General features: G+C 35.7%; 2 protein-coding genes and 1 pseudogene across 2 annotated transcripts; all 3 read right to left on the reverse strand.

Moving 5' to 3' along the window:
- Positions 1–9916: 9916 nt before the first annotated feature.
- On the reverse strand, positions 9917–13180 carry LOC133854508 (geraniol 8-hydroxylase-like). Its single transcript, XM_062290747.1, has 2 exons — positions 12290–13180; positions 9917–10516 (listed from the first exon to the last, which is right to left on the reverse strand). Exons 1-2 carry the CDS (start codon positions 13178–13180, stop codon positions 9917–9919), a joined length of 1491 nt encoding a protein of 496 aa, XP_062146731.1.
- Positions 13181–16330: 3150 nt separating this feature from the next.
- Positions 16331–21069, reverse strand: LOC133854507 (geraniol 8-hydroxylase-like). The gene is made up of 2 exons (XM_062290746.1): positions 20063–21069; positions 16331–17089 (listed from the first exon to the last, which is right to left on the reverse strand). The coding sequence occupies exons 1-2, from the start codon at positions 20963–20965 to the stop codon at positions 16484–16486; spliced, it is 1509 nt and encodes a 502-aa protein (XP_062146730.1). The 5' UTR covers positions 20966–21069; the 3' UTR covers positions 16331–16483.
- Positions 21070–24253: 3184 nt separating this feature from the next.
- Positions 24254–25975, reverse strand: LOC133854365 (geraniol 8-hydroxylase-like; annotated as a pseudogene).
- Between the last annotated feature and the right edge of the window lie 235 nt (positions 25976–26210).

Here is a 26210-nt window from a genome sequence, read left to right on the forward strand (position 1 = left end):
AATCAGAAAAGAAAAAGAAAAAGATTAGAAAAAAAAAATAGAAATAGAAAAAAAAAATTAAAAAAAAATAAAAATAAAAACATATGTGGGGCGACCTGCGCCCCACATATCAAATGAAAGGGCATCTGGCCCTTCTAAAGAAAAGAAACAGGAAAAGCCAGGCCTTTCCAAAACAAGAGGCACATGACCTTACTACAAAAAAAAAAAAAAAAAAAAAAAAAAACGGCTTTTTGAGCCGTTTTTGTTAGAGCCCTTTTAACAAAACGGCTCTAATTTGAGCCGTTTTAGTTAAAAGCGGCTCAAATTAGAGTCGTTTTATAAAAGCGGCTCTAATTAGAACTCTTTTTGTAAAAGCGGCTCTAATTAGAGCCCTTTTTGTAAAAGCGGCTCTAATTAGAGCCCTTTTTGTAAAAGCGGCTCTAATTAGAGCCCTTTTTGTAAAAGCGGCTCTAATTAGAGCCCTTTTAATAAAAACAACTCTAATTGGAGCCGTTTTGTTAAAAGGGCTCTAATTAATTTTGGAGCCGTTTTTGTAAAAATGACTCTAATTAGAGCCGCTTTCTTTAAAACGGCTCTAATTTGAGTCGTTTTTTCTAAAAAGGCTCCAATTATAGATGTTTTCGTTACAATAGGTTAAATTAGTTTAAGCCGTTTTAACAAAAGCGGCTTTAATTAGAGGCATTTTCTTAAAGCGGCTCAAATTTGAGCCGTTTTAACAAAATGGTTTGAAATGGAGTCGTTTTGATCAAAATGGCTCTAATTGCAGCCGTTTAAATAACAACAACAACAATAAAAAAAAGTCTCACATTGATCATACCATGTTCCATCACTTAGATTGTACCACGATCGATCACATTGAACGTACCACGTTCGATCACATAGATCGTACAACGTTCGATCACCTAGATCGTACCATGAACAATCACATAGATCGTACTATGATCGATTAAATGATCGTACCACGTTCCATCACATAGATCGTACCATGATCGATCACATTGATCGTACCATAAATGATCATAGATCGTACCACAATCGAACACATAGATCATACCATGATCGATCACATAGATCATACCACGATCGATCACATTGATTGTACCACGATCGATCACACTTAGATCTTATAACGATCGATCATATAGATCGTACCATGATCAATCAAAGATCGTACCACGTTCGATCACATAGATCATACCATGATCGATCACATGATCGTATCTTGTTCGATCACATAGATCGTTTCACGTTCAATCACATAAATCGTACCATGAACGATCACATATATCATACTATGATCGATCACATGATCATACCACGTTCCATCACATAGATCGTACCATGAACGATCACATAGATCGTACTATGATCGATCACATGATCATACCACGTTCCATCACATAGATCGTACCATGAACGATCACATAGATCGTACTATGATTGATCACATGATCGTACCACGTTCCATCACATAGATCGTACTACGATCGATCACATTAATCGTACCATAATTGATCATAGATCGTACCACAATCGAACACATAGATCATACCACGATCGATCACATTGATCGTACCACAATCGATCACACTTAGATCGTACCACGATCGATCACACTTAGATCTTACCACGATCGATCATATAGATCATACCATGATCAATCAAAGATCGTACCACGATCAATCAAAAATCATACCACGATCGATGATAGATCGTACCACGTTCGATCACATAGATTGTACCATGATTGATCACATGATCATACCACGTTCCATCACATGAATCGTACTGTGACCGATCACATTGATCGTACCATACTCGATCACATAGATCATACCACGGTCAATCACATTGATTGTACCACAAATCGAACACATAGATCATACTACGATTAATCACCTTGATCGTACCATGATCGATCATACTTAGATCGTACCACAATCGATCACACTTAGATCCTACCACGATTAATCACATAAATCGTACCACGATCGATCACATTGATCGTACCTCGATCAATCCTACCACGATCGATGGCACATGATCGTACCACGACATATAACATAGATCGTACCACGATCGATCACATATGATCGTACAATGACCTATCACACTAATCGTACCACGATCAATCACATTGAATTTTTTTTGGTTTGTTAATTTAATTTAATTTTTTTAAAATAATTTTCAGTTTTTTTTTTAAACAAAAATTTGTTTTTTATTTGCTTTTTCCTTTTTTCTTTAATTTTTTTAATTTGTTTTTTAAAAATATTTTTATGTGTGTTTTTCCCTATAAATACTATGTAATACTATATTTAATTAGCTAGTATACTATATGCTTAGTTATAAAAAAAAAATATTAAAAAAAAAATAATAATAATAAAAAAAATATTAAAAAAAAAAAAAAAAAAAAAAAGAGTCTCAAATTGGAGTCGTTTTGAAAAAAACGGCTCAAGTTGGAGCCGCTTTGGAAAACGGCTCCATTTGGACGGGACACAAAAAAATTTCGTGTCCCGCCGGCACGGCCAAAAAAATTTTAACTCTTTGAATTTAAATTTTTTTTTTTGGTTCCTTTCACTCCCCCATTAAAAATCAAGATCTCTTCTTTCATCACTCTCAATACTCCATAACTCTCCATCATCTACCTTTCTCTTTTTTTCTTCTTCTCCTTTCTTCCTCTCTCTCTCCCTCTCTCTCTCTCTCTCTCCGATCAGTGTCTACGTGGGTCTCAAGAGACCCACGTACAGGGTCCCAAGAGACCCAGCTGTGGGTCTCAAGAGACCCACGTAAAGGGTCCCAAGAGACCCACGCCAGGGTCAGAAGAGAGCTAGGCGTAGGTCTCTCCAGAGACCCTGTTTTGGGTCTCTCATGAGACACCCAGTAAGAAGCTCATTTTTGGCAATTAGGAGCAATTTTTGGTGATTGGACAAGGAGTCGACGACGACAGAATCAAGGGAGGTTTCCGGTAAAATTTCTGCTGGCCTGAGACATGATTTCCGGTTGATTTTTGTAAAATATGTTGCTTTATTTGTGATCTCCCAGTTCATATTTGATCTCTATTTCCCTTTTTATTTTTCCATTGATTTTTTTTTTTTTTTTTCAATTGTTAGGCAGAAAGTCTTAAAACTTTTTTTTTCTTTTTTTCTTTTATGATTATGCAGATGCCAAGGGGTGTCTCAGTTGCAATAAACAATGCTACCAATGCAGTTTTGATCGCAGTATTCTTAGTTTTAACCGGATGTTTGTTTTTGTTTTTGTTTTGGTGTTCTTGATGGACTGAGCTGTGCATATGATTATGCTTTTGACTGTTTTTTTTTGTGTTCTGGCAAGTTGTGTTTTGTGGTATTGTGTATTATGGTCTTGATGTTGTGATACATTTAGATGAGTATTTGTGGGTTTGGTTTGTGATGATGGGTATTCTAATTTGGGGTTATTTTGATCAGATCGGAAAGGGATTTTGATATATATATTTTTTCAGTTTCTTTTTATTTAAAGAGTCCTAAAAGGACTCTAAAAAATAATTTTTTTTTTTTTTTTTTTATAAAATTTTTTATTTAGAATTGTTTTAGAGACCCTAAAACGGCTCTAAAAAAATACATTTTTTTTTTTTATAATTTTTTTTATTTAGAGCCGTTTTAGAGTCTCTAAAACGGCTCAAAAGAAATTAATGATTTAAAAAAAATAAAAAAAATTCGAGCCATTTTAAAAAGCGGCTTAAACCGGTTTGAGCCGTTTTAGTCCAAAATGGCTCTAACTTAGATTTTAATACTCTAGTGTTGAGCCATTTTGAAAACGGCTGGAAAAAAAACGACACAAAAATTTTTGAGCCGTTTTAAGGCCTTAAAACGGCTCTAAAAAAATGGCTCAAAAAGCCCTTTTTTTTTTGTAGTGCCTGTTTAATAAAAGAAAGAAAGAAAAAAAATTAAAATTAAGTGAAGTGTGAGGTGCCTCACTTGAAAAAAAATAAAAGGAAAGGAGGTAGTGTACCTCCTTTCCATCAGACCCAAAGAGACAAAAAGGGAAAGGGGGGAGGGTTTTTCGTAGAAAACTCTTGATCTATGAAAATTTAACCGTTTAAATTCAAATCCGACTTCGAAAACGTGATCTACGCATAGGGATCTACGTTTTTACCGATCGTTTTAAGGTAAAATACTAAACTCACAATTTTATGGTTTTGAGTTAAAATCTTGAAATGTGAGTTTAATCTAGTGTTTTCTTAGGTAATGGGTTACATGGAGCTTTCTTGAAGCTATCAAAACCATGGGTTTTGGTTTGGTGAAATTTTGGTGAGTCTTCCTCAAACCTAACTTTGGGTAATTAATTTTAGTTGTATTTTTATGTGATTAACCTTTAGTAAATACTATGGGTTAATAATATTGTGTTTGGGGTAGTGATTTATAAATTATGGGTTAAAATTGGAAACCCTAATTTGATGGGTAAAATTGATTTGGGGTTTTTAGTATTTAAAGCCTAGATTATTAATTTGTGGATTAATTATAGTTATTGTGATGATTAATCCTAAATTAGTTATGGGTTTTCTAAAATAGGTATTTAGGGAGATAGGTTCTAATATTAATAAAAATAAATAATTATGGGTATTTTGTTTAAATAGTGTTTGTGAAGTTAATCCTAAGATTTTCTTATGGATGAATGTTATTTTAAATGTGTTAATAATTTAAGTAAATCAATTAGTAATTAAATTAGTAATTATTGTAAAAAGATTAGTGAATGTAATTTTAGAGTTAATGTTAGCATAAAAGTATTAGTGAAAATAATTGTGAGTTAGTAATTAATATTATAAATAAATAGTTAAATAGTAATTTTAATATCTAACCCTTAGTAAATTTTTTTAGGCTTAGTGTTATTTAGGTTTAATTAATGTTTGTTAAGATGGGTAAGAGAATAGGATGTAATTTTAGTGTCTAACCCTAAACAAGTGTTTTGGATTAGAAGTGTTGTGATTAAAATTAGTAAATAAGGTTTACAGGTGTGTAAATGCGACCCTTAAAAATATTATGGGTTTTCCAACGGTTTAGCCTTGAGCGATTCAAATGCTAATTCGGGTGTTAATTATTTAAAGTGTTAAATAATGCAATGTGTTGTTCCACAGTGATATATTGCAAGGTGGTGTTTAGGAAACCTAGTGCTTAAATCTTCGCAACCAATGTGAGTATTCTACTCGATGAGAAACTATTATTTTCATATATTAATGAATTGCAAAATGTATATGATGTTTTATAAATCTGAACCGACTATATGTTGATAATATGTTTTAGATATATTAAGTAATTTCAATTATGTTGAAATATATCAATGATGTTTATGAGAAATGATGTGTGATTGAAAAGTGTAATTTGAACTAATTTGAAGGATTTGATTATGAGCTGTTGTTGGGATTTAAATTACGGAAATATTGACTGATGAAGTGATGTGTTAAATTGTTTATGAATTTATGAAGAAAGCATGTGTTAAAAGGCATAATTCTTGAAAAGCAAAGGTATATGGTTTTGAGCATAAAGCATTGGGCTGGAAAAGACCTTAGGACCAGTGTCCTCTTTGGCATAGTGTGTAAAGACCAATGGGCTTGCATCCTCTATGGCATAGGATTAAAGACCAATATGCTAGCATCCCCTATGGCATAGGAATAAAGACCAATGAGCTTGCATCCCCTATGACATAAGATTAAAGATCAATGGGTTAGCATCCCTATGGCATAGGAATAACAACCAATGGGCTAGCATTTCCTATGGCATAGGATTAAAGACCATTGGGCTTGCATCCCCTATGGCATAGGATTAAAGACCAATAGGCTAGCATCCCCTATGGCAAAGGATTAAAGACTAATGGCATGTATCCCCTTTGGCATAGGTTGTGGATCGAGTTTGCAATTGGGCATGCATAGAATTGTTTTTATGAGTGTGATGTTTTTCTAATTTGATATATAGCGGTTGCTTTTACAGGTCTCCAATAGTTGTTTTCATGATAATTTGCATAACTGATTTAAAAGCATTGAGCCATCAATCATAAAAATAATATAGTAAATGAGAATGTATGTAGTTGTCTCCCACAATGAAACTTCTACGTATTATCTCAGTTGTAAAGTATGTTTTCTATTAGTTGGTGTTTGCTATATCAGTTATAAGAGTTTTCAAATAAAAGTTTATAAAATTGGTAGCTATTATAGTGTACGCATGACAAAAAAGAAAAAGTTGGATCTTTGCGAAAACTCAGTGAATAGTATACCTCTAAGGTCTTAGTGTATGGTGGGCTCATAATTTCATCTGTGCAGATGCGGCAACCCCCGCAACCGTGTAGACATTGATACTTTGGTTGCGGGTTTTACAGATATAGATATTGACTCGTCCATCTAGCTTATGGGATGCTATGATTGGGGCACATCGCGACAGTCATAAGTCACAGACTCATGGATAGTCTGTATTTTGGGTATTTTATTTATGGCTCGTGTCCTACGTGGCATACGTATTTGCTGAGCCTATATTTTGGTATGTAATTATAATATGTTTTATAAGTTTTAATCAGTTAGACATGTACATGGCTCATGTTGTTGATAACAGTTATGTATTAGATGTAATTCCGCTATTGATATGTGTTCCACTGCACAATGATATTTAGATTCCACTGTGTTAGATGTAACTCTAAATATCAGGTACATGTTATGGAACGTGTACGTTATGTTAGCTGAGCGACAAGTAGTCGTGCTACTGTGAAGATCCATTTGTATGTTTTCAAAAAAAAAAAAAAAGAGATCGTCACACTCAATGCTTAATGAGGTAAGAGGTCCGGTTACTCAATGAAGTTCACAATATTAATTGTATGTCGATATAATGTCTAAAGTGCTCGGGAAAGTATGATTGAATATATCATGGAATGATATTATATTCAATCATTCTTTTAAATATTACAAATGCGTCATTGTCCTGCCTAAATATTATTAGGTATTTTACAACTAATAACGTCGTTGTAATGCCCAAGTAATGTTAGAAATTTTAGATAAATATCATAGTAGTGTCGTAGTAATGCCCGTGTAAAAATACGTGGTAAAGCTACATAGCTGTTATGATGTCCAAATGACATTATGACATTTTGGATATATGCCGTTATACTGTTCGTTTTTAGACAGAGTATAAAGAAAATAATCAATGGTCTAGATATTAGCTTTTTTAAAATTAAATTTAGACTAGTATATTGTCACACGTGGACGCAATAAATTGCAATGAGTTATTAAAGACAAGAAATGCTTTTAGACCGTCTGCAAAGTGGTAAGTATAACTACTTACTGAGAAATGATATTGTTTTACTTATTGAAGTATTTGATAAAGCGTTGAGATATGATTATTTAAATTACATGAGCCTGAGTATTTTATGAATAACATGATTATATGTTTTAATTATTTTTACATGTATTGAAATAATTTGTGAAATGAAAGAGGATGATTATGAAAACGAAAGAATGACTTTAAGAGAGACATGTTATTGTACATCTTTGATTAATGAGAATAAATGATAAATAAGAAACTAGAAGGTTTCCTATCTTAACTATGGAAGCCCAAGGGGCATTCCAAGTTAAATAAGAAACTATGAAGTTTTCCTATGTTAACTGTGGAAGCCGAAGGGGTCTTCTAGTTAAAATAAGAAGCTAGAAGGGTTAAATACAATTCACCCCCCTGAAGTTGTCGGCCATTTTCAATTTGGCTACCAAAGTTTAAAAAATTGCAATGTACCCCCTCAAAGTTTCAAAAAATTTCAATTCAAGCACTTCGTCTAGTTTGACTGTCAAGCAGGACGAAATTTTGACCACTTTAAAATGACATCGTTTTGCCCTTTTGGGGACACTCAATAGAAAGCTGACACGTGTCCATTAAAAATAAAAAAATTATAAAATCTAATAAAAATAAATAAAACAAAGATATTTATTTATTTTTTTTTAAAAAAAAAGAAGGAAAATACTAAGGGGTGCCTGCCGGTTGGGGTAGCCTAGCCACCCCTAAAAGGAATTTAGGGGTGGCCCGAAGGCCACCCCCAGCCCCTGGGGCACCAGGGAGTGGCCGCGTGCCACCCTCAACAACCTCTGGGGGTGGCTGTGGCCTCCCCCAGGGGCTGTGGGTGGCGCGCGACCACCCCCGGCACCTTGGGGTGGCCGCGCGCCACCCCCGGCCACCACTGGGGGTGGGGCACGCCCACCCCCATTGGCTGGGGGTGGCCAAGCCACCTCCAAAGGGGTGGTTGAAGGTTTTTTTTTTTTTTTTTTTAATTAAATTGTAAACAATTATTTTTAAAAATTTGTAATTTACCCCACAAAGTTTCTAAAAATTTTAATTCACCCCCTAAAAGGGCAAAACAACGTTGTTTTGCCCTCACCAAAACGACTTCGTTTTGGAGTGGTCAAAATTCCATTTGGTTTGATGGTCAAACCAGACGAAGTGCCTGAATTGAAAATTTTTGCAACTTTGGGGGGATACATTGCAATTTTTTAAACTTTAGTAGCCAAATTGAAAATGGCCGACAACTTCAGGAGGGTGAATTGTATTTAACCCAAGTCTTAATGTACAGTTAGAAGGTGTTCTTATATTAATTGTGGAAGCTGAAGTGGCCTTCCAGATTAAATAAGAAACTGAAAAGTTTTCATGAATAATGTTTAAATGAGGAGCCAAAGGTGCCTCCTATAAACGTTAACCAAGGAGCCGAAAGTGTCTCCTGATAGCCATAAACAAAAGGTTAAAGTCCTTTAGAAAGCTAGATGATCCAAAAGAGTCTCTTAGAGAAAAATGAGAGAATAATGCATTATATATAATGAATAATGTGATTATATAATGAATAATGTGATTTCTTTGTTTTGTGATTATTGATTAATTTGTTTCATTGCTTTATATTTATATACATATGCATTTTATGATATGCAAGTAGCATGTATATTAATATATATGTATAAAGTCATACGTAATAAAGAAAGGTCACTAGAAAGATAAGTAAATTTTATTATGTATTATTAAACAGCTCTATAGTGCTTATCTTACCAACTATGAGTTACATAAAATGATTCGTTTTTGTAAACCTAATGTAGTTGTTATTATAATCACCATGTTGGAGACATTTTCTAAAAAGATGGCTCATATTTGGAAATGCTTAGTAATTTCTTATACTTATTCCCTTAAAAAAAAAAAAAAAAAAAAAAAAAAAAAAAAAAAAAAAAAAAAAAAAAAAAAAAAAAAATCTTATACTTATTGAGACCGTAGACTCATTAATCCACCTATATAATTGTGAATCACAATTGCATAGTTATTGTGGTAGAATTTGCAGGTATGGAAGATTGAGGGAATCTCATAGCAGTGCTTAGACGTCTTTTCTTGAGGTATTCAGGGACCCTAGACTTATGAAGTTCTGATTTGAATTAAATCGATATTTACAGAACTTGTAATGCCATGTGCGGTATATTGGGGTGTTGATATGTAAAGAGTAAGATTTGAGTTTGTAATGACTTTACAAATGTAATAGAAGCTCTGGTATACTTTATTGTTGAGTTTATAAGATCAATTGAAAGGCAAAGTTTTATTGCTTATATATATATATATATATATATATATATATATATGAACTCGGATGATATTGAGGTTGAGATAGTAATAATTAGTGGAGATTGAAAATTTTCACTTTCGTCTTTTATTAAGTAAAGGCGGGGCGTTACATATAGACACTGTATAATTAGTCAAATTTCACAACAAAATAAGGTTGTTGAATGGATGAATATGACTTTCTTGGAGAGTTGGCATGGCAATACACCAAACATATGCTATATTTGTTATTCGAAAAGGTTATAGTACTATACACCAAAAGAGATAATTAAGCATTATTCTCTTTTTAAGCTACAACCAAGTAAATTCTTCAACCAATTTTAGACTCAAATAGGAACAGCTCTCAGAGGATGTGCACGCTGTAAAGTTATGCCAAACTTTTCTTCCATGTTCATATCTTCACAATTTACCCCATCTTCAAGCTTCCAATCAAAGTTATGGATAAGAGAACCTAACATCAAGTGCAAAACTCGTATTGCCAATGGCAAACCAGGACATATTCTCCTTCCGCTACCGAAGGGTATAATCTCAAAGTTTCGGCCTTTAACATCAATTTCTGACTCTAAGAACCTGTCTGGCATAAATAAATTGGCATTCTCCCATAAGGTCGGGTCTCGGCCAATAGCCCATGCATTCACTAGCACCTGTGCACCCTTTGGAATAATATAGCCGTTGATTTCTACATCTGCGCCCGCTTTCCTTGGGAGTAACAAAGGAGTTGATGGGTGCAACCGTAATGTTTCTTTGAGTATTGCTTGTAAGTAAGGTAACCGAGAAATATCTGATTCCTCCACCGGGTGACCTTCACCAATTACTTGCTTCAACTCTAATTTGGCTTTTGACAATGCCTCTGGGTTGCAGAGTAGCTCTGCCATCGCCCATTCCATTGTGGATGAAGTTGTGTCGGTGCCGGCAGTAAATAGATCCTATATAGTAAATAACAATCAGAATTAAGTTAATTTTTTTTTTTTTTTTTTTTTTTGGGAAATATGATGTTAAAAATAGCCTCAAGTTCTAGTGAAACCTGCATTAGAAAGAAGAGAAACCAAGAGATCGCGTAATTGCTAATTTGCTATATATAAGTACTGTGGTGATTCCACGTAAGAAAGAAGGGGAGAATTAGATGCAGTTCACGCATTACGCGCCAAGAAGCGGAAAAGAACAAAATAAAATAAGTTAATTGCACAAGCAAAATTTTTACCATCAGTCTACTTTTTATCTTTTAATTGTTCGTAAAATTTCTCTTTGATCATCTTTATCTTTGGTCATAAGTCTTATTTTATTTTATTTTTTTTTATCATCTTGTACTTGTGAGCATAGGTGTTTTTGCTTTAATTTACCAGGTAAAATCGTCTCCAAGTTTGATTAATTTATTTTATTTTCCTATTGTCAACCTACTTTCCATCTAAAAAAAAAATTAATTTATTGTAATAAATAAACTGAAATCAGTACTTATGTTTTCACATAATTAGAAATCTCAATTTCAAGTAAACTGAATATAAATCATTTTGCGGTAATTTTTTAATATTTTGCATAGAACTTTACACATGAAAATACGTCATTTAAAAATTACATGTCAACATATACAACATTAAATATGTAAAAACTAATCTTTAGCATAAAATAATTCATCTCTATTTCATGTAAAATCTAATCTTTAGGCATAAAATAACTAATTTTCATTTTTTGGTGAAAGAGGAGGATTCATAACGACCCACCCTAACGACACAATATTGTCTGATTTTGGCTCCCATGAACTAAAATTCTCAGGAGGCCACCCATCCGGTACTACTCTTGCAGAAGTAATGCAGGAGGATCCGAGTCTGATGATGCTGAGCTGTCAGATTGCACGATAATGGCGCTGAGATACCTGGAGCAAGCGGATCAGCGCAAAATTGGCAAGATATCGTGATTTGGCCTAATTGGGACAATTTTCGAGTGCGCTGCAGTAATTTGGCCATAACTTTGGCTACGAGTATCCGTTTCGCGCATATGACCCCAATTCGGAAAGCTCTCTTCGACGCGCACGTCGTGGCCACCGAGCTTTGCTCGGAGCACCTCGTTTCGAGCCCCAAAATCCGCTGTTTTCCTTGTCAAAACCCTAATTTTAGATATTTTTTTCCCATTTATGGTAACTTTTCGTTTATTGTTTAGGAGGTGATTTTGAGCCCGATTTGGGCCAGATTTTCGACAGAATACTTATTTTATTACGTATTTCGTTTTATTAGGATTTTCGGGATTTTTGCTATTTTTGGCAAAAATTCTCCTAAACCTAATTTTCAGCTATTTAAGCCCGACTTGTGGGCGTTTTTCAGGAGATTATTGTTATTGATTAATTATCAAAATTTAGAGTTTTCTCTCTGTTTTTGGGTGAATCTGCTTGTTTCTTCCTTGCAAATTACTTGTTGATTATCCTACAGAATAATCGCTATTCTGTTTCGGCGTCAAGAAGCATTCTAAGTGTGAAGTTCTAATAAATTCATTGACATTACGACTTTAAAACGCGTTGTGTCAAGAAGTGTGCAAATATACATATAAGCACATCTTCATTCTCATATCTAAGTAATGCGGAACGTCACAATCCTATTCCCTAATGACAACTTATCTCAACGTACATATTCATTAAAATCAAAGTAAATAGATTACTAATAATGAATTAAATCCAAGAAGAATTAAATCCAAGAAGAATTAATACTAACCATGAGGAAATGTTCCATCGCCTTCTTGTCCATCATTTCATTGTTTTCTTCACATATGTTGAGAAGGGTATCTAACATATCAAATTTCGTCAGAGAACCAGACACTTTTCTCAGCTGCAACCGTTCGCTAATCATGTGGGTAAATATGTTTTTCATCTTCACAAAGTTAACTGCCGTGCGTTGCCTTATGCCTTGGGGGTCGAACTTCTGAAGCACAGGAAAATAATCTGCCAAGTTGGGTTTCCCTATATCTTCCATGGCAGTCCATACAATCTCCTTGAACTTTAAAGTCGTGTCAGAATTTGGGCCCGCCAAATCCACCGAAAGAATGGTGTTTGATAACATATTAAGCGCAGTCTTAAAAGCCGCTTTGCCGATATCTACTGCCTCACCGGTTACGCTGCTTTGACGAGTTTCGGCAACGAGCTCTTGCACTTTCTTGCGCCGGATATCTTGGTTGGCTTCAAGTGCCATGTTGGAGAATAGTTGGCCATTGCATATTTTGCGAAGGTTTCTCCATTTGCTTGAAATGGAGATCCATGGCATGCTGAGCTCGTCGTGTCCATGGACTCGGAGTGCATCCGGGACGGTTCGGTTAGACAAGAGTTGGTCATGTGTTTGTAGGACTTCTTTGGCCATATTTGCTGAAGTAATGACTATTGTGGTTACTCGGCCTAGTTTTAGGGTCATTATGGGGCCATACTCCTTGGCAAGCTTGGTTAGGGACCTGTGGGGTTTATCACCGAGTTCCAAGAGGTTTCCGATTACTGGAAAAGGTTTGGGACCTGGTGGAAGCCTTTTTTGATTTGCTTTGCCTCTGGGAATTATATGGAAGGTTTTGATTATGATCCAGGTAAGGCAAAGACCAATTACAAAGCTCAAGAAATCCATCTCTCTCTCTCTCTCTCTCTCTCAACTATAATTTCACAGAGGAAAGAGCAAAGCTAAGGGAAACAAGACTACTCTTCTTTCTTTATATATAGATCGAGAAGAAGCAAAACTCTATAGGCCAGGAGAGAGGGGCATGACTTTGACGTATGAGTAGAATTAATTGACTTTGACAGGAAAGAGGGGCATTCCTGTTAACTGTCAACGATAAATCAACAACCTCTGCTGTCAAGATAACAAACTTCGTTCCAAAAATATGTAATCCTATCTATATTTGAATTATTGAATGTAAATATTCTATCTACATTTGAATTTGAATACAAGAGGGAAAGTGATGCAACATGATCTTCTGCAGAATACAAGGTAAGACAACCATTTCATGTGGGAGACTTGGTCTTAATTTGACTTATCTTTTGGAATGAAGTTGGTTATCTTCACAACAGAGCGAGGTTGTTGATATATGGTTGGCAATTTCCTCATGTGAGAATAGCTATTCTAATTTTCAAGTATTATATTCTTGAGTAATTATACACTGCTACCTTTTAATACAACTTTCCACCACCTTACTTGTATGGTAAGGTGGTCCTCCACCTTATTTTATTTTTAAAACTCAAAAAGTAGCAAGAGACTACCTTGCCACATAGACAAGGCAGTAAAAAGTTGTATTATAAAGTGGTAATAAATCATTACTCTATATTCTTATCATTTACTTTAACACTAATGCTATTTTATTCCATCTTCTTCTAATCATAATAAAAATTATTCTCTTTTCTAATGAAATAGTCATTCTGTGTAATAAACATAACCTTAGAGAACTAATAACAAACTTTTTAAATTTTATTTTCTTCTTTAAATGTAGGAAAAATTTCTAAAGAGTCCTTGCAACATCTGTTTTTTGTGTTTCCTAAATCAAGGGAAAGCCAAGAAAACTAAAAGTGCTACCCTATCCCTTACTATTAAAAGAAAAATCTCTTTTGTCTCTTTCTTACAGAATTTATTTAAAATCATATTTAAATAGTTTTTTCTTTCCTCTTTTTCTCCTATCATTTATTTGAAAGATTATTTAAATAGTATAGAGAAACAATAAGAGAAGATATTGTGGTGGTTATTTAAATAGGGAAACAGAAAATAGCTTGGTTTTCTAAATTTAAGAAAAATCTAAGAAAAGCTTATGCTATTTACAATAGCTTCTTTTATCATTTCCCTACACCATTTAAATATTCTCTAAAATCAATATTTGGAGAAAGAGAAAGGAAAAATAAAGCTTCCTCCCCTCGCCCCCCTTGGTTTAAGAAATACCGAATGAGTATGTTGCAGCTGTTAGAAGTTTTCCCTACATTTAGGAAATGGAATACAATTTAACAAATCTGCTACATGTGCTCTGAGAGAGAGAGAGAGAGAAAAAAAAATAAAAAATAAAAAACGTTTTCTTTTTTAATTATTATTATTATTATTGTTTTGTGTGTGAGTGAGATTTGGATATACTTGACCTTGGGGTTAAGTCAGATTTAAGACATGATTTGGTGTATGTTGTCAAGGTTGATCTAGTTGGCTTAAAATAAGAATAAATGTATCATAAATTTTTAAATCAACACACAATTTACAATTACTCAACTTTTTAAAAATAAACTTTCACTGCTTAACTTTTTCAAGGATTTAAAAAAGGCCCTTCACGTGTTTTTCGTCTAATTATTTGACATCGGTCAATGACATGTGAAAAAATTTTCGCTTCACAAAATAATATTTTTAAAAGCATACTTTAATCAAACAAAACTACATGAAATCCTCTCTCTTTCTTTCTCTGTCTCTCTCTCTCTATGTTTTCTCCAATTATTTTTACCATTTTTTCTCTCTCTCTCTCTCTCTATGTTTTCTCCAATTTTTTTTACCATTTTCTTTAGTAAATTCACATGATAATTACACTTAACCCCCCTGATTTATCCACGGTGTGGCGATTTACCCTCCAATGTACCAAATTTGGTACATGACCCCCCGAACTTGTCAACGTGTGGCAAAATCAACTTTCCGTCCAATCGACCGTTCGTTTGGACGGAAAATGAGTCACGTGCAAGTCACGTGACCGTTTAAGATAGAGACCTTCTCCAAGTCACGTGACTTGCACGTGACCGACTTTTCGTTCAAACGAACGGTCGATTGGACGGAAGGTTGATTTTGCCACACGTTGACAAGTTGGGGGGTCATATACCAATTTTAGTACATTGGGAGTAAATCGCTACACCGTGAATAAATCAAGAGAGTTAAAGTGTAATTATCCCAAAATCCACTGCTTTCGTTGTCTCATCTTCTTCAACCAACCCCTTCTCTCCAACTTTCACTTCGCAAAATGGTGAACGAGAGCAAAGCTAAAAATTACGCAACCCACTTTTACTCTTTGCAAGAGTCTTGGAGATATCTTTTGGCTTTTCTTGTTATTTTTCCAATAATATCTGGTGATGGGTTTGCTTCCTTTAGGTCCAGTACTGGTCAGGACAGTACCATTGAAGTCTCGGAGCTGCTGATTTTGAAGGACCCCAGATAAAGAAATCGCAGCGTTCAGGCTGTTAACCTCGTTCTAGATCGCGCTCGAGTCGCTGTCTGACGATCGAGTCGCCTTTAAAGTGATCCACCGTGAAGAGTGAGGCTCCACGTGATTGGTTGAAGCAAAAGTTCAAGCCCTTGGATTCAAATGCAGTTCAGCCCCTGTTTTTTGCTAGCATGAACAGAGCAACTTCTCACATCTCTTTTCTAGTCCATGCAACACGAAAACTCTTCCTTCTTCCCTACTTTCTATCCATTAGGCCATTTAAAGCAGTAAAATGAAAAAGAAAGATACCAGAAAAGAAGAAAAGCAACCAAAAAAGAGCTAGAGGAAGAGCTTTCTTAGAACAGCAATGGCTTCCATTGCCAGTGTAGGTCACAACACTTGGCGAACAACCTTTTATCTCCATCTCTTTGAATAGCTCCTTTGCTTCACTAATCTTTCCCAATCTACACAACCCGTTGTTGAAGATCAAGTTTATGATTTTGCATCAAAGAAAAGAATGAATGAGGCTCTGAAAACATGAAGGCTTCGTTAGACACTGTACGGTTAGTCAAACTTCAAAGCAGAATACGGTCGCTGAACGGTGAATAAGACGCTCTTGGAGAAAGGCGTTGCAATACACCAAACAGATGCCATATTTGTTATTCAACAAAGTTATATAGTATAATACACCAAACAGATCCCAATACAATTTTTAATTTTTTTTAAAGATATGCATATATATTCTCCTCTTAAGCTACAATAATGTAAATTCTTCAACTAGTTTAGACTTGAATAGGGACAGCTCTTAGAGGATGAGCAAGGTGTAAAGTTATGCCAAACTTTTCTTCCATGTTCATATCCCCACGTTCAACTCCATCTTCAAGCTTCCAATCAAAGGTGTGGATAAGAGAACCTAACATCAAGTGCAACACTCGTATTGCCAATGGCAAACCAGGACATATTCTCCTTCCACCACCAAACGGTATAAGCTGAAAGTTTCGGCCTTTGACATCAATTTCTGACCCCAAGAACCTCTCTGGCATAAATGAATTTGCATTCTCCCATAAGCTCGGGTCTCGACCTATAGCCCATGCATTCACTAGCACTTGTGCACCCTTTGGAATAATATAACCGTTGATTTCTACATCTGCTTCAGCTTTCCTAGGTAGTAACAAAGGTGTTACTGGGTGCAGCCGGAATGTTTCTCTCACTACTGCTTGTAAGTATGGTAACCGAGCAATATCTGACTCCTCAACTGGGTTGTGTTTGCCAATTACTTGCTCCAGCTCTGTTTTGGCTTTTGACAATGCCTTTGGGTTATGGAGTAGCTCTGCCATGGCCCATTCCAGTGTGGCTGCAGTTGTATCAGTCCCCGCACCAAATAGGTCCTAATTAATAACATCCAGAAGTTAAATTTGTTTTTTTGAAATATGATGTTAAAAATGGAGTCAAGTTCTAGCGAAACCTGCATTAGAAAGAAGAAAAGCTAAGAGATGTGAAACGATGAGTGGAAATATTTAAAAATATTCCTTGAAAGGGGGTTTGGATAGGTGTTCACCAGATAATATTTGCGGAATTTTAAAAATTAACAATCACACAAACGATCATCAAATATTATGAAAGTTGTAAATAAATCAACATAAATAATTTGGTGATGAAGTGAAAACTTTTGAAGAACTTTAATAGAACATCTTGATTTTTCCCTGTTCTGTCATAATTCTGAACTACCCCTTGAGCTACCAGAATATTTTCAGCAATGCATCTATTTAGCATAAATGGAGATTGATGATGGCTTATTATCCCATCCAATCCAATAAGTAGTATGTCGGCTAAGATTTTTGTTATACACTATATATATATATATATATATATATATATATATATATATATATATATATATATATATATCATGTTGCAGCATGAAATTGGTCTGAAGTCACTCGTTGGACTTGAATTCGGCTTCTTAGGCACTAAACTTAAATTAATTTGTAGAATTTGCCTCCTTCAAATGCTTGCCTTTTCCACCAAAAAAACAAAAAACAAAACAAAACAAAAAGATTGAATTTCCTGGGCTACATCATCCCCATAATCGACCAAGCATCCTTATAGAACCCCATAGAAAACATGTCTGTATCAGGAGCCTTATTATTATTTATAGCAAATATGGTTCTCCTTATTTCTTCAGCTGACACATCCTTCTTCATGGTGCTAATACATTCATCAGTTAGCTTGTTCTTTATTAACCCTTAATCTTTTCCACTTCACTGTAACAGTACCGATTACCGCTACTGAATTCCTAGGGTTTAATTGATGAATTTGGAATGGAAATGGAAGAAATGATACTGAAATGATAAAAGGAATGTAAGATTTGTAGATTGATTGAACGGAATAACAGAAATTACACTTACTTGGATAGAAATAGCAAATTCGAGATTGCCGGTCTCCTTAGCAACATTTGAGAGTGCCAATCTCCTGGAGCATTTGAGGTGCTCAAATCTCCAAAAGTCTAAAGACTTTACAATTCAATTCCCTCCCCTATCATTAGACTTTGGGCCTTATATAGACCTACTCCTAAGCTAACTCTAACAATTGGAATGGGCCATTCAGCCCTCGATCTACTAAACCCAGCCCATCTATTATTAATGGAACCATTACAATTCAAATGAGTAATTAGATTTTTGGAGTTCCTAACCCTAAGAATTTCATGGAAATTATAGGCATTATTCCGATCCCTCAAATTAAGCCATTGATTCCTAGACTTTTGCCTAAGGAAAGCCTCATGAAGACTCTCGTTCTCCTTATTAATGCTAGCTAGCAGCATTACCACCATTATTTAAGGCCTCACTTTAAGCATGCTCCAATCTCTCCTTAGCTTGAATTACCCTCTGCATTATAGTATTATACCTCCATAAACCTCCTTATTCTTGTTTTCCAACACATATTTTACGGCCCTCAACTTCACATATATATAGCCGAAACATTGGAACACCTGCAACAGGGGCGAAATTACACGGAGGCTTGAGGGACTTCCCAATTTTAAAAAAAAATACTCCTCTTCCACTTCAACTCTTTAAGCATGCCCCGCTCTGACAACTGGCTACTATACTTGTTTTTCACTACACACACTAGTGCTTCTCGGTCATACTTCTTTCCACATTAAAATCCCCTGCCAACATCCAAGCAGTACCCAAAATTTTCAGCTCCAATACCTCCTATTCTAACATATACAAATCATCCAAAGATGATGAAGATCACAGTACTTATTCAAACATAAAAGAGAGATCGACCTTAATACTCTTCACCAACCTCCTAACTTCCCTTTGCTTTAAGAGGTGATTGCATTCCACACAAGCATCTTCATTTATCAGCCTTTGTAGCGGAAAACCCCCTCTTCGAGTTATCAACATCTTCTCCTAATTTACCCTTACCCTTATCCCTGCTATCCGCATGCAGTGTACATGCATTATTCAGGGCAGTACCCAGAATATTGTGAATGCTCACTTCTATTTCACTATCCTTTGAACACTCTGCCACTTCAACCCCTTTCTCCTGCGTATTCAGTATCTCAAAATTATTTGCCCAAGCTCGTTTTTCCTTCTCGTCAGCCATAACTTGTCTTTGCCCTCCTACTATTTTCTGGACTGACTTATTGAAACCAATCTTACCATCCCTCCTCATCCCTTCCATTCAACCAACATTTTTTACCTCTTGTCTGGGCAACCATATCTTTTGCTCCTTCATACAAGCTTATTAGCTAGGATGCCCAAAAGACTTGCACATAGAGAATTTATTGGGTATCCATGGATAGTCTACATTAATAGTAATCACATAACCATTCCTCCATCCAGAACTACTTCCTTCGGCAATTTAGAATCCACATTTACCTCTACCAGTAGTACTCTAGCGTAGCCCAATCTCATTTGCTCCTCTGTTACCGAATATGCAAATTTAAAGGGGTTTCCAATCCCACTTTCCACATGACTTTGGCAAATGGGATCCAGTATCCTTCCGGGAGATGGACCAATTTTATACAGATTGGCATTGATGATATTGACAACTTCAGAAGTTACCTGATATAACTTAACCAAGAAGGCTACAGTTAAAGACATGTCCCTTATACATTAAAAACTACTAACTATTATTTTTTTTTCTTTTTTTTCTTTTTTTTTTTGTAAGTAGAACTACTCATTGTTAGATCTATAATATTTAACCTTGACCAAAAACTCACTCTTCATTTCAGTTAAAAGTGATGAAAAAGGAGGATCCTATTCCCTAACGACAACCCATCGCAACATATTCATGAAAATCAAAGTAAATAGACGACTAATAATGAAATAAATCCAAGAAGAAATAATACTGACCAAGAAGAAATGTTTCATCGTGGTCTTGTCCATCTTTTCACTGTTTTCTTCACTGATGTTGAGAAGGGTATCTAACATATCGCTGTTCCGGTTCGTGATCGAACCAGACACTTTTCTCAAATGCAACCGTTCGCTAATCATGCGGTCAAAGAGGTCCATCACCATCCCAAAGTTAACTGTCAGGCGCTGCCTTATGCCTTGGGGATCGAACTTCTTAAGCACAGGAAAATAATCTGCCAAGTTGGGTTTCCCTATCTCTTTCATCATATTCCACACGATCTCCTTGAACTTTCTAGCCGAGTCAGAATTTGGGTCCGCCAAATCCACCGAAAGAATGGTGTTTGATAACATATTAAGCGTAGTCTTGAAAGCCGCTCTGCCGATATCTACTGCCTCACCGGTTAGGCTGCTTTGACGAGTTTCGGCGAGGAGTTCTTGCACTTTCTTGCGCCGGATATCTTGGTTGGCGTCAAGTGCCGGGTTGGAGAATAGTTGGCCGTTGCATATTTTGCGAAGGTTTCTCCACTGGCTTGAAATATTGGGTATCCAGGGCAAGCCGAACTCGTCGTGTTTGTGGGCTCGAACTGCATCCGGGATGGTTCGGTTAGACAAGAGTCGGTCATGTGTTTGGAGGACTTCTTTAGCCGTATTTGCTGAAGAAATGACTATTGTGGTTACTCTGCCTAGTTTTAAGGTCATTATGGGGCCATGAACCTTGGCAAGCTCGGTTAGGGACTTGTGGGGTTTATCACCGAGTTCTAAGAGGTTTCCGATGACCGGAAAAGGTTTTGGACCAGGTGGAAGCTTTTTGTGATTTGCTTTGCTTCTGGGAATTATATGAAAGGTTTTGATTAAGATCCAGGAAAGGCAAAGACCAATTACAAAGCTCATCAAGAAATCCATCTCTCTCAACTCTAAATCTCAGAGAGGAAAGAACAAAACAAGACTAAGAAGCAAAACTCGGTAGGGAAAGACGGGTATGACGATGACATCTATTTTGTTTAATTTCTTCAGTTGACTCCATGTTTTATTTTAGTCATGTGCGTACTACTTGCCTTTTCTTTTTCTGGGCATTTACAATATAAACAAATCAACTTTACCAACGTCGGTTTACACCTGCGCCAGCGCGCAGCTCCAGTGAAGACAAACAGAGTTACAGAACTTTTGGTCGAGTGGGAAACAGAAACTGTTCGTGAGAGTTTCATTTTGCACAATGCTAGTGGTAATCTAACATTTATTTCAAAAGTTTAATATAATAAGAAAATAAATCAACATCTTCCTTCCTTCGCGTGTAGGCGGAGTGAATTAATGGAGACAGTTCGAATTCAAACTAATAAAAATAATAAATTTAATTATTTAATTTATATTCCAACAACTATAATAATTATATTATATTTAAATTCAGATCCCTACTCAGCTCATATCTCCTGGCATAAAGTCTTCTCTACGGTTACAAATGCACTGAGATTTTCTCTTTGTAACAGTTGTTTAAATCTCTCATTTTCAATTTGAAAATTCTCTATGTACAGCTATAAAAGATAAACCGTTATACTACATTTTTAGATGAGAAAATACATGATTCCGTCGGAACAACCGGCTCATATTCTCTCAAGCATTGAGAGTAATGCAAGATGAGCCAAGTTGTCGGAGAGTAGTATAGCGAAGTGAATGGAGCAGAGCAAATTAGGTTGTGGGAGACAATTTGGTTGTGGGAGTGCAAGGGCAACTCCTCCGCGATACGGTACAGGGTATTTTAGAGTTTTTCATACATGTACGTACAACAGGGTTTTGTTATAAATATGTTATGTTGTAACCCTAAATCATTATTGAAATATAGCCGCACTCCTATAGACGTAGACACGTTGTCAAATCACGTAAATCTGTCTTAATTATCTCTTGCTCTCTCTCTTTTCGATTCCATGTTATTCATCATTATTGTGCATAATAACAATATATACTTTCTTATAATAAGCAAAAGATGTTGAGTAATGTTATAAGGAGGACTAAAGTTTGTGTTTCCTACACAATCAATAATAATCATTTTAAATTCAATGGTGATTCTAGGGATTGAGATTGCGATGAAGGATGTCATAGGAGTGGGAGTGGCAGTGGCAGCAGTGGCAGTGACGATGCTTATACATACCTAGTAGAGGAAGCTCTAGATGAGGGCGGCAGGGAAGGGCCTTGGATTGGCGTCCTTGCAATGGGGAATTGATGATGGGTGTTTCTATGGCGATCTTTGATTCTCGGGTTCGTTTGGGTGAAGGAGGCCAAGAATTGAAAATGTGTGTGTGTGTGAGAGAGAGAGAGAGAGAGAGAGGAGGTGCATGAGAGTGAGGAAAAACAATTAAAAAAAAAAAATTGTTTGTAGGGTGAATAGTAAATAGGCAATAAAACCTATTTACTGTTTATACTAAAAGAAAAGAAAGTTAGTTTGCCTATTATGTTAGAGAAAAAAAAAAATCATAATAGTTAAATTTAATTATTATTATTAAGAATTTGATTATTTTGTTGGAGGTGAAAATACAGTAAACTGGTCAGTTTGAAATCAGAATTGAATTCGATCTTATTTAGTTTGCAAATTTCGAGGTTTGACTTTTTAGAAAAATAAAAAATAAATAAAATATTATTAATTTTTTTTAAAAATTAAATAAAATATAATTTATTTTTTTAAAAAATAAAATCAAAATCATATTCTGTTTTCAAAATTATATTATCCAACGTACTTTTAAAACTTGCTGTGAAAAAAGCTATTACGTCACATCGAATTTTATTTTGAGTGAATTACTGGATGGGAAAATTAGGCTATACATTGCTTCTGGACAGCTTGATTAAACTTAATGAGCACTCGAGGCATGCACCCACGTGCTCTTTGTGAATTTTCATGTATATGCTTTAGTTTTGTCGGAACGATAATTGGCTTTTAAAATATGAGCAACATCAATGGCCATGTGATTTGCCATCTCGTTCCAGCAATATTAAACTACGAGGTTCCGAAAGATGCATGTGCATCCGAGAGACGCGGCCTATTATTTTAATAACTATAAATAAATTGTTTTTCAAGTTTTTAAACTCATAGATTAAAGAGAAATGCTGTCGGTAAAACATGGTCTCTTTACTGGATCGCCGGTCTAGCTAGACTTGATTCCTCAGAAAATTAATTTGACTTTCTGCTCCTATTCTTCTCTTTTTGCTTTTTCTTTTGCTTTTTTTTTTTAAATATTTTTGATCAGCATTTTTGACTTCGATCTATTATATATGCATCTGTCCATTTATCTTTGTGATGTGCCGTTTATCTCCTCCCTGACTACTGCTGCTATTTGTTAGTTGTATTTTGCTTTGAATGAGAGTTTTCTTCTCTAAAAGCAAAAATTAAAAATTAATAAAAAGTGAGTGAATGATTTCAAATCATACAGTTACTCATAAATTTATGATACGTTTACTCTAATAATAATAATAAAAAAATCTTAAAAAATGAGATAAAATGGTTGGGGAGATTTGGGTAAAGTTGCCTGTGGAAACTGAGAAGCCTACAATTCTACAAACATGCATTCTTTCAAGAACAGAGAGAGATCAAGGGGCTCAGCATAACAAACTTAGTGAATATATATGATAACTTTTTCCTTTGGCCAAATACACACCCCTCCCCCATAAAAATTAAAAATTAAAAATTTTAAAAAAAATTTAAAAAAAATAAATAAATAAACTTCAATATGATTCCGCCCCTACTAACGATGATATTTTTAACTATTATTATATGATTATATTAGTGAATATATATGTTAATGGAACAATGATATGACATAAGCTGACCTCTTCTAATTACTAAAGAGATAAAAATTTAAAGTTTAGCTAAACTCCAATTTGTAACATGTAATGAAAATATTTTTTAATTGGACCTCCATTGATTGTGAGATTTTTAATCTGTTAAAACGGGTTGGACATATAGCCCATATCGATGTACGTGTTGGCCCAAATATTGATAAGTGATCATTTTGTTATTGGACTTTATGCAACTTAGCAGTGTAAAAATTGGATTATTACTTGCCATGATAAACAGTATGTAGGTATGTAAGCAATTTTCAAACCTATTTTTGTAATTAATTGAATGATAAGTTCCATTAATTCTATCATCAACGTGAAAAGCTATATATGTTTATTCGCTTCCAACAAAATTATATATTGTAGTACGTACAAACACATCAAATAGTATGGCAACCAAGTAATAAAATTCTTCGGCCTATTTTAGAGTGGAATAGGGACAGCTCTTGGAGGATGAGCAATCTGCAAAGTTAAGGCAAACTTATCTTCCATGTTCATATCCTCACGTTTAACCCCTTCTTCAAGCTTCCAATCAAACGCGTGGATAAGCGAACCTAACATCAAGTGCAACATTCGTATTGTCAATGGCAAACCAGGACATATTCTTCTTCCACCACCAAACGGTATAAGCTCAAAGTTCCGGCCTTTAAAATCAATTTCAGACCCCAAGAACCTCTCCGGCATAAATAAATTTGCTTTCTCCCATGAGCTCGGGTCTCAGCCTATAGCCCATGCATTTACTAGCACTTGTGCACCCTTTGGGATAATATAGCCGTTGATTTCCACATCTGCTTCTGCTTTTCTGGGCAGTAGGAAAGGAACTACCGGGTACAATCTGAATGTTTCTTTCACTACTGCTTGTAAGTAAGGTAACCGAGCAATATCCGACTCCTCCATTGGATTGCCTTTGCCAATTACTTGCTCCAGCTCTGTTTTTGCTTTTGACAGTGCCTCTGGGTTGTGGAGTAGCTCTGCCATAGCCCATTCCAGTGTGGCTGAGGTTGTATCAGTCCCCGCAACAAATAGGTCTTAATATAACAAGAAGATGCATGTTAGAATAAAAAATTCCTTCTTATGAAACAAATCAAACAAGAATAGAGCAGTAATAATAGCGACCAAAAACAAATGTTCTATCTTAGATTTGTCCATCTCCTCGGTGTTTTCTTCGGTGATGTTAAGAAGGGTATCTAACATATCATTGGTCGACGTCATAGAACCCGACACTTTTCTCTGCCTTAACCGTTGGCTAATCATGCGATCAAAAAGGTCTATAAGCTTCGCAAAGTGAACTGTCATGCGCCGCCTTACGCCCTGGGAGTCGATCTTCTTAAGCACGGGAAAATAATCTGCCAAGTTGGGCTTCCCTGCCTCTTTCATGGCATTCCAGGCGATCTCCTTGAACTCTCGAGCTGTGTCAGAATTCGGGTCCGCCAAATCCACCGAAAAAATGGTGTTTGATAAAAGATTAAGCGTAGTCTTGAAAGCCGCTCGTCCAATATCTACTGCCTCTCCGGTAAGGCTGCTTTGACAAGTTTCGGCGAGGAGTTCTTGCACTTTCTTGCGCCGGATATCATGGTTGGCGTCTAGTGCGGTGTTGGAGAATAATTGGCCGTTGCATAGTTTGCGAAGGTTTCTCCACTGGCTTGAAATGGGTATCCATGGCAAGCCGAACTCGTCGTGTTTGTGGGCTCGGAGTGCATCCGGGATGGTTTGGTTGGACAAGAGTTGGTCATGTGTTTGGAGGACTTGTTTGGCGGTGTTTGCTGAAGAAATGATTATTGTGGTTACTCGGCCAAGTTTTAGGCACATTATGGGGCCATGAGCCTTGGCAAGCTTGGTTGAGGACTTGTGGGGTTTTGTCACCGAGATCTAAGAGGTTTCCGATGACTGGGAAAGGTTTTGGACCAGGTGGAAGCTTCTTGGAATTCGCTTTGCTTCTTGGAATCATATGGAAGGTGTGGATGAAGATCCAGGTGATGCAGAGAAATATTATGCAACTCAAGAAATCCATCTTTCTGATTCTTTCCCTACGAACTCGATCTGATCGCAGGGTGGAAATCAAATAACAAAGCAAAGAGAAACCAAGACTACTGCTCTTTAATTCCTTCGAACTTCAACAAGAACGCCTCGATCACTTTCTACACGGAATCATGATCTTTCCCAGTAGTTTCAATTCCCCGAGATTTATTTTGTTTCTTTCGATATATTCTATGTTTATAATATAACGAAAATCATATTTATACGATTACGTGTTGGCCTTTAGAATATGAACATTCAAAACATCATTTCATGAGATTTATATATTGATACAATTATTGTGTGAGAG

This window comes from Alnus glutinosa, chromosome 13 (genome assembly GCF_958979055.1).
Source record: "Alnus glutinosa chromosome 13, dhAlnGlut1.1, whole genome shotgun sequence".
Lineage (NCBI taxonomy): Eukaryota > Viridiplantae > Streptophyta > Magnoliopsida > Fagales > Betulaceae > Alnus > Alnus glutinosa.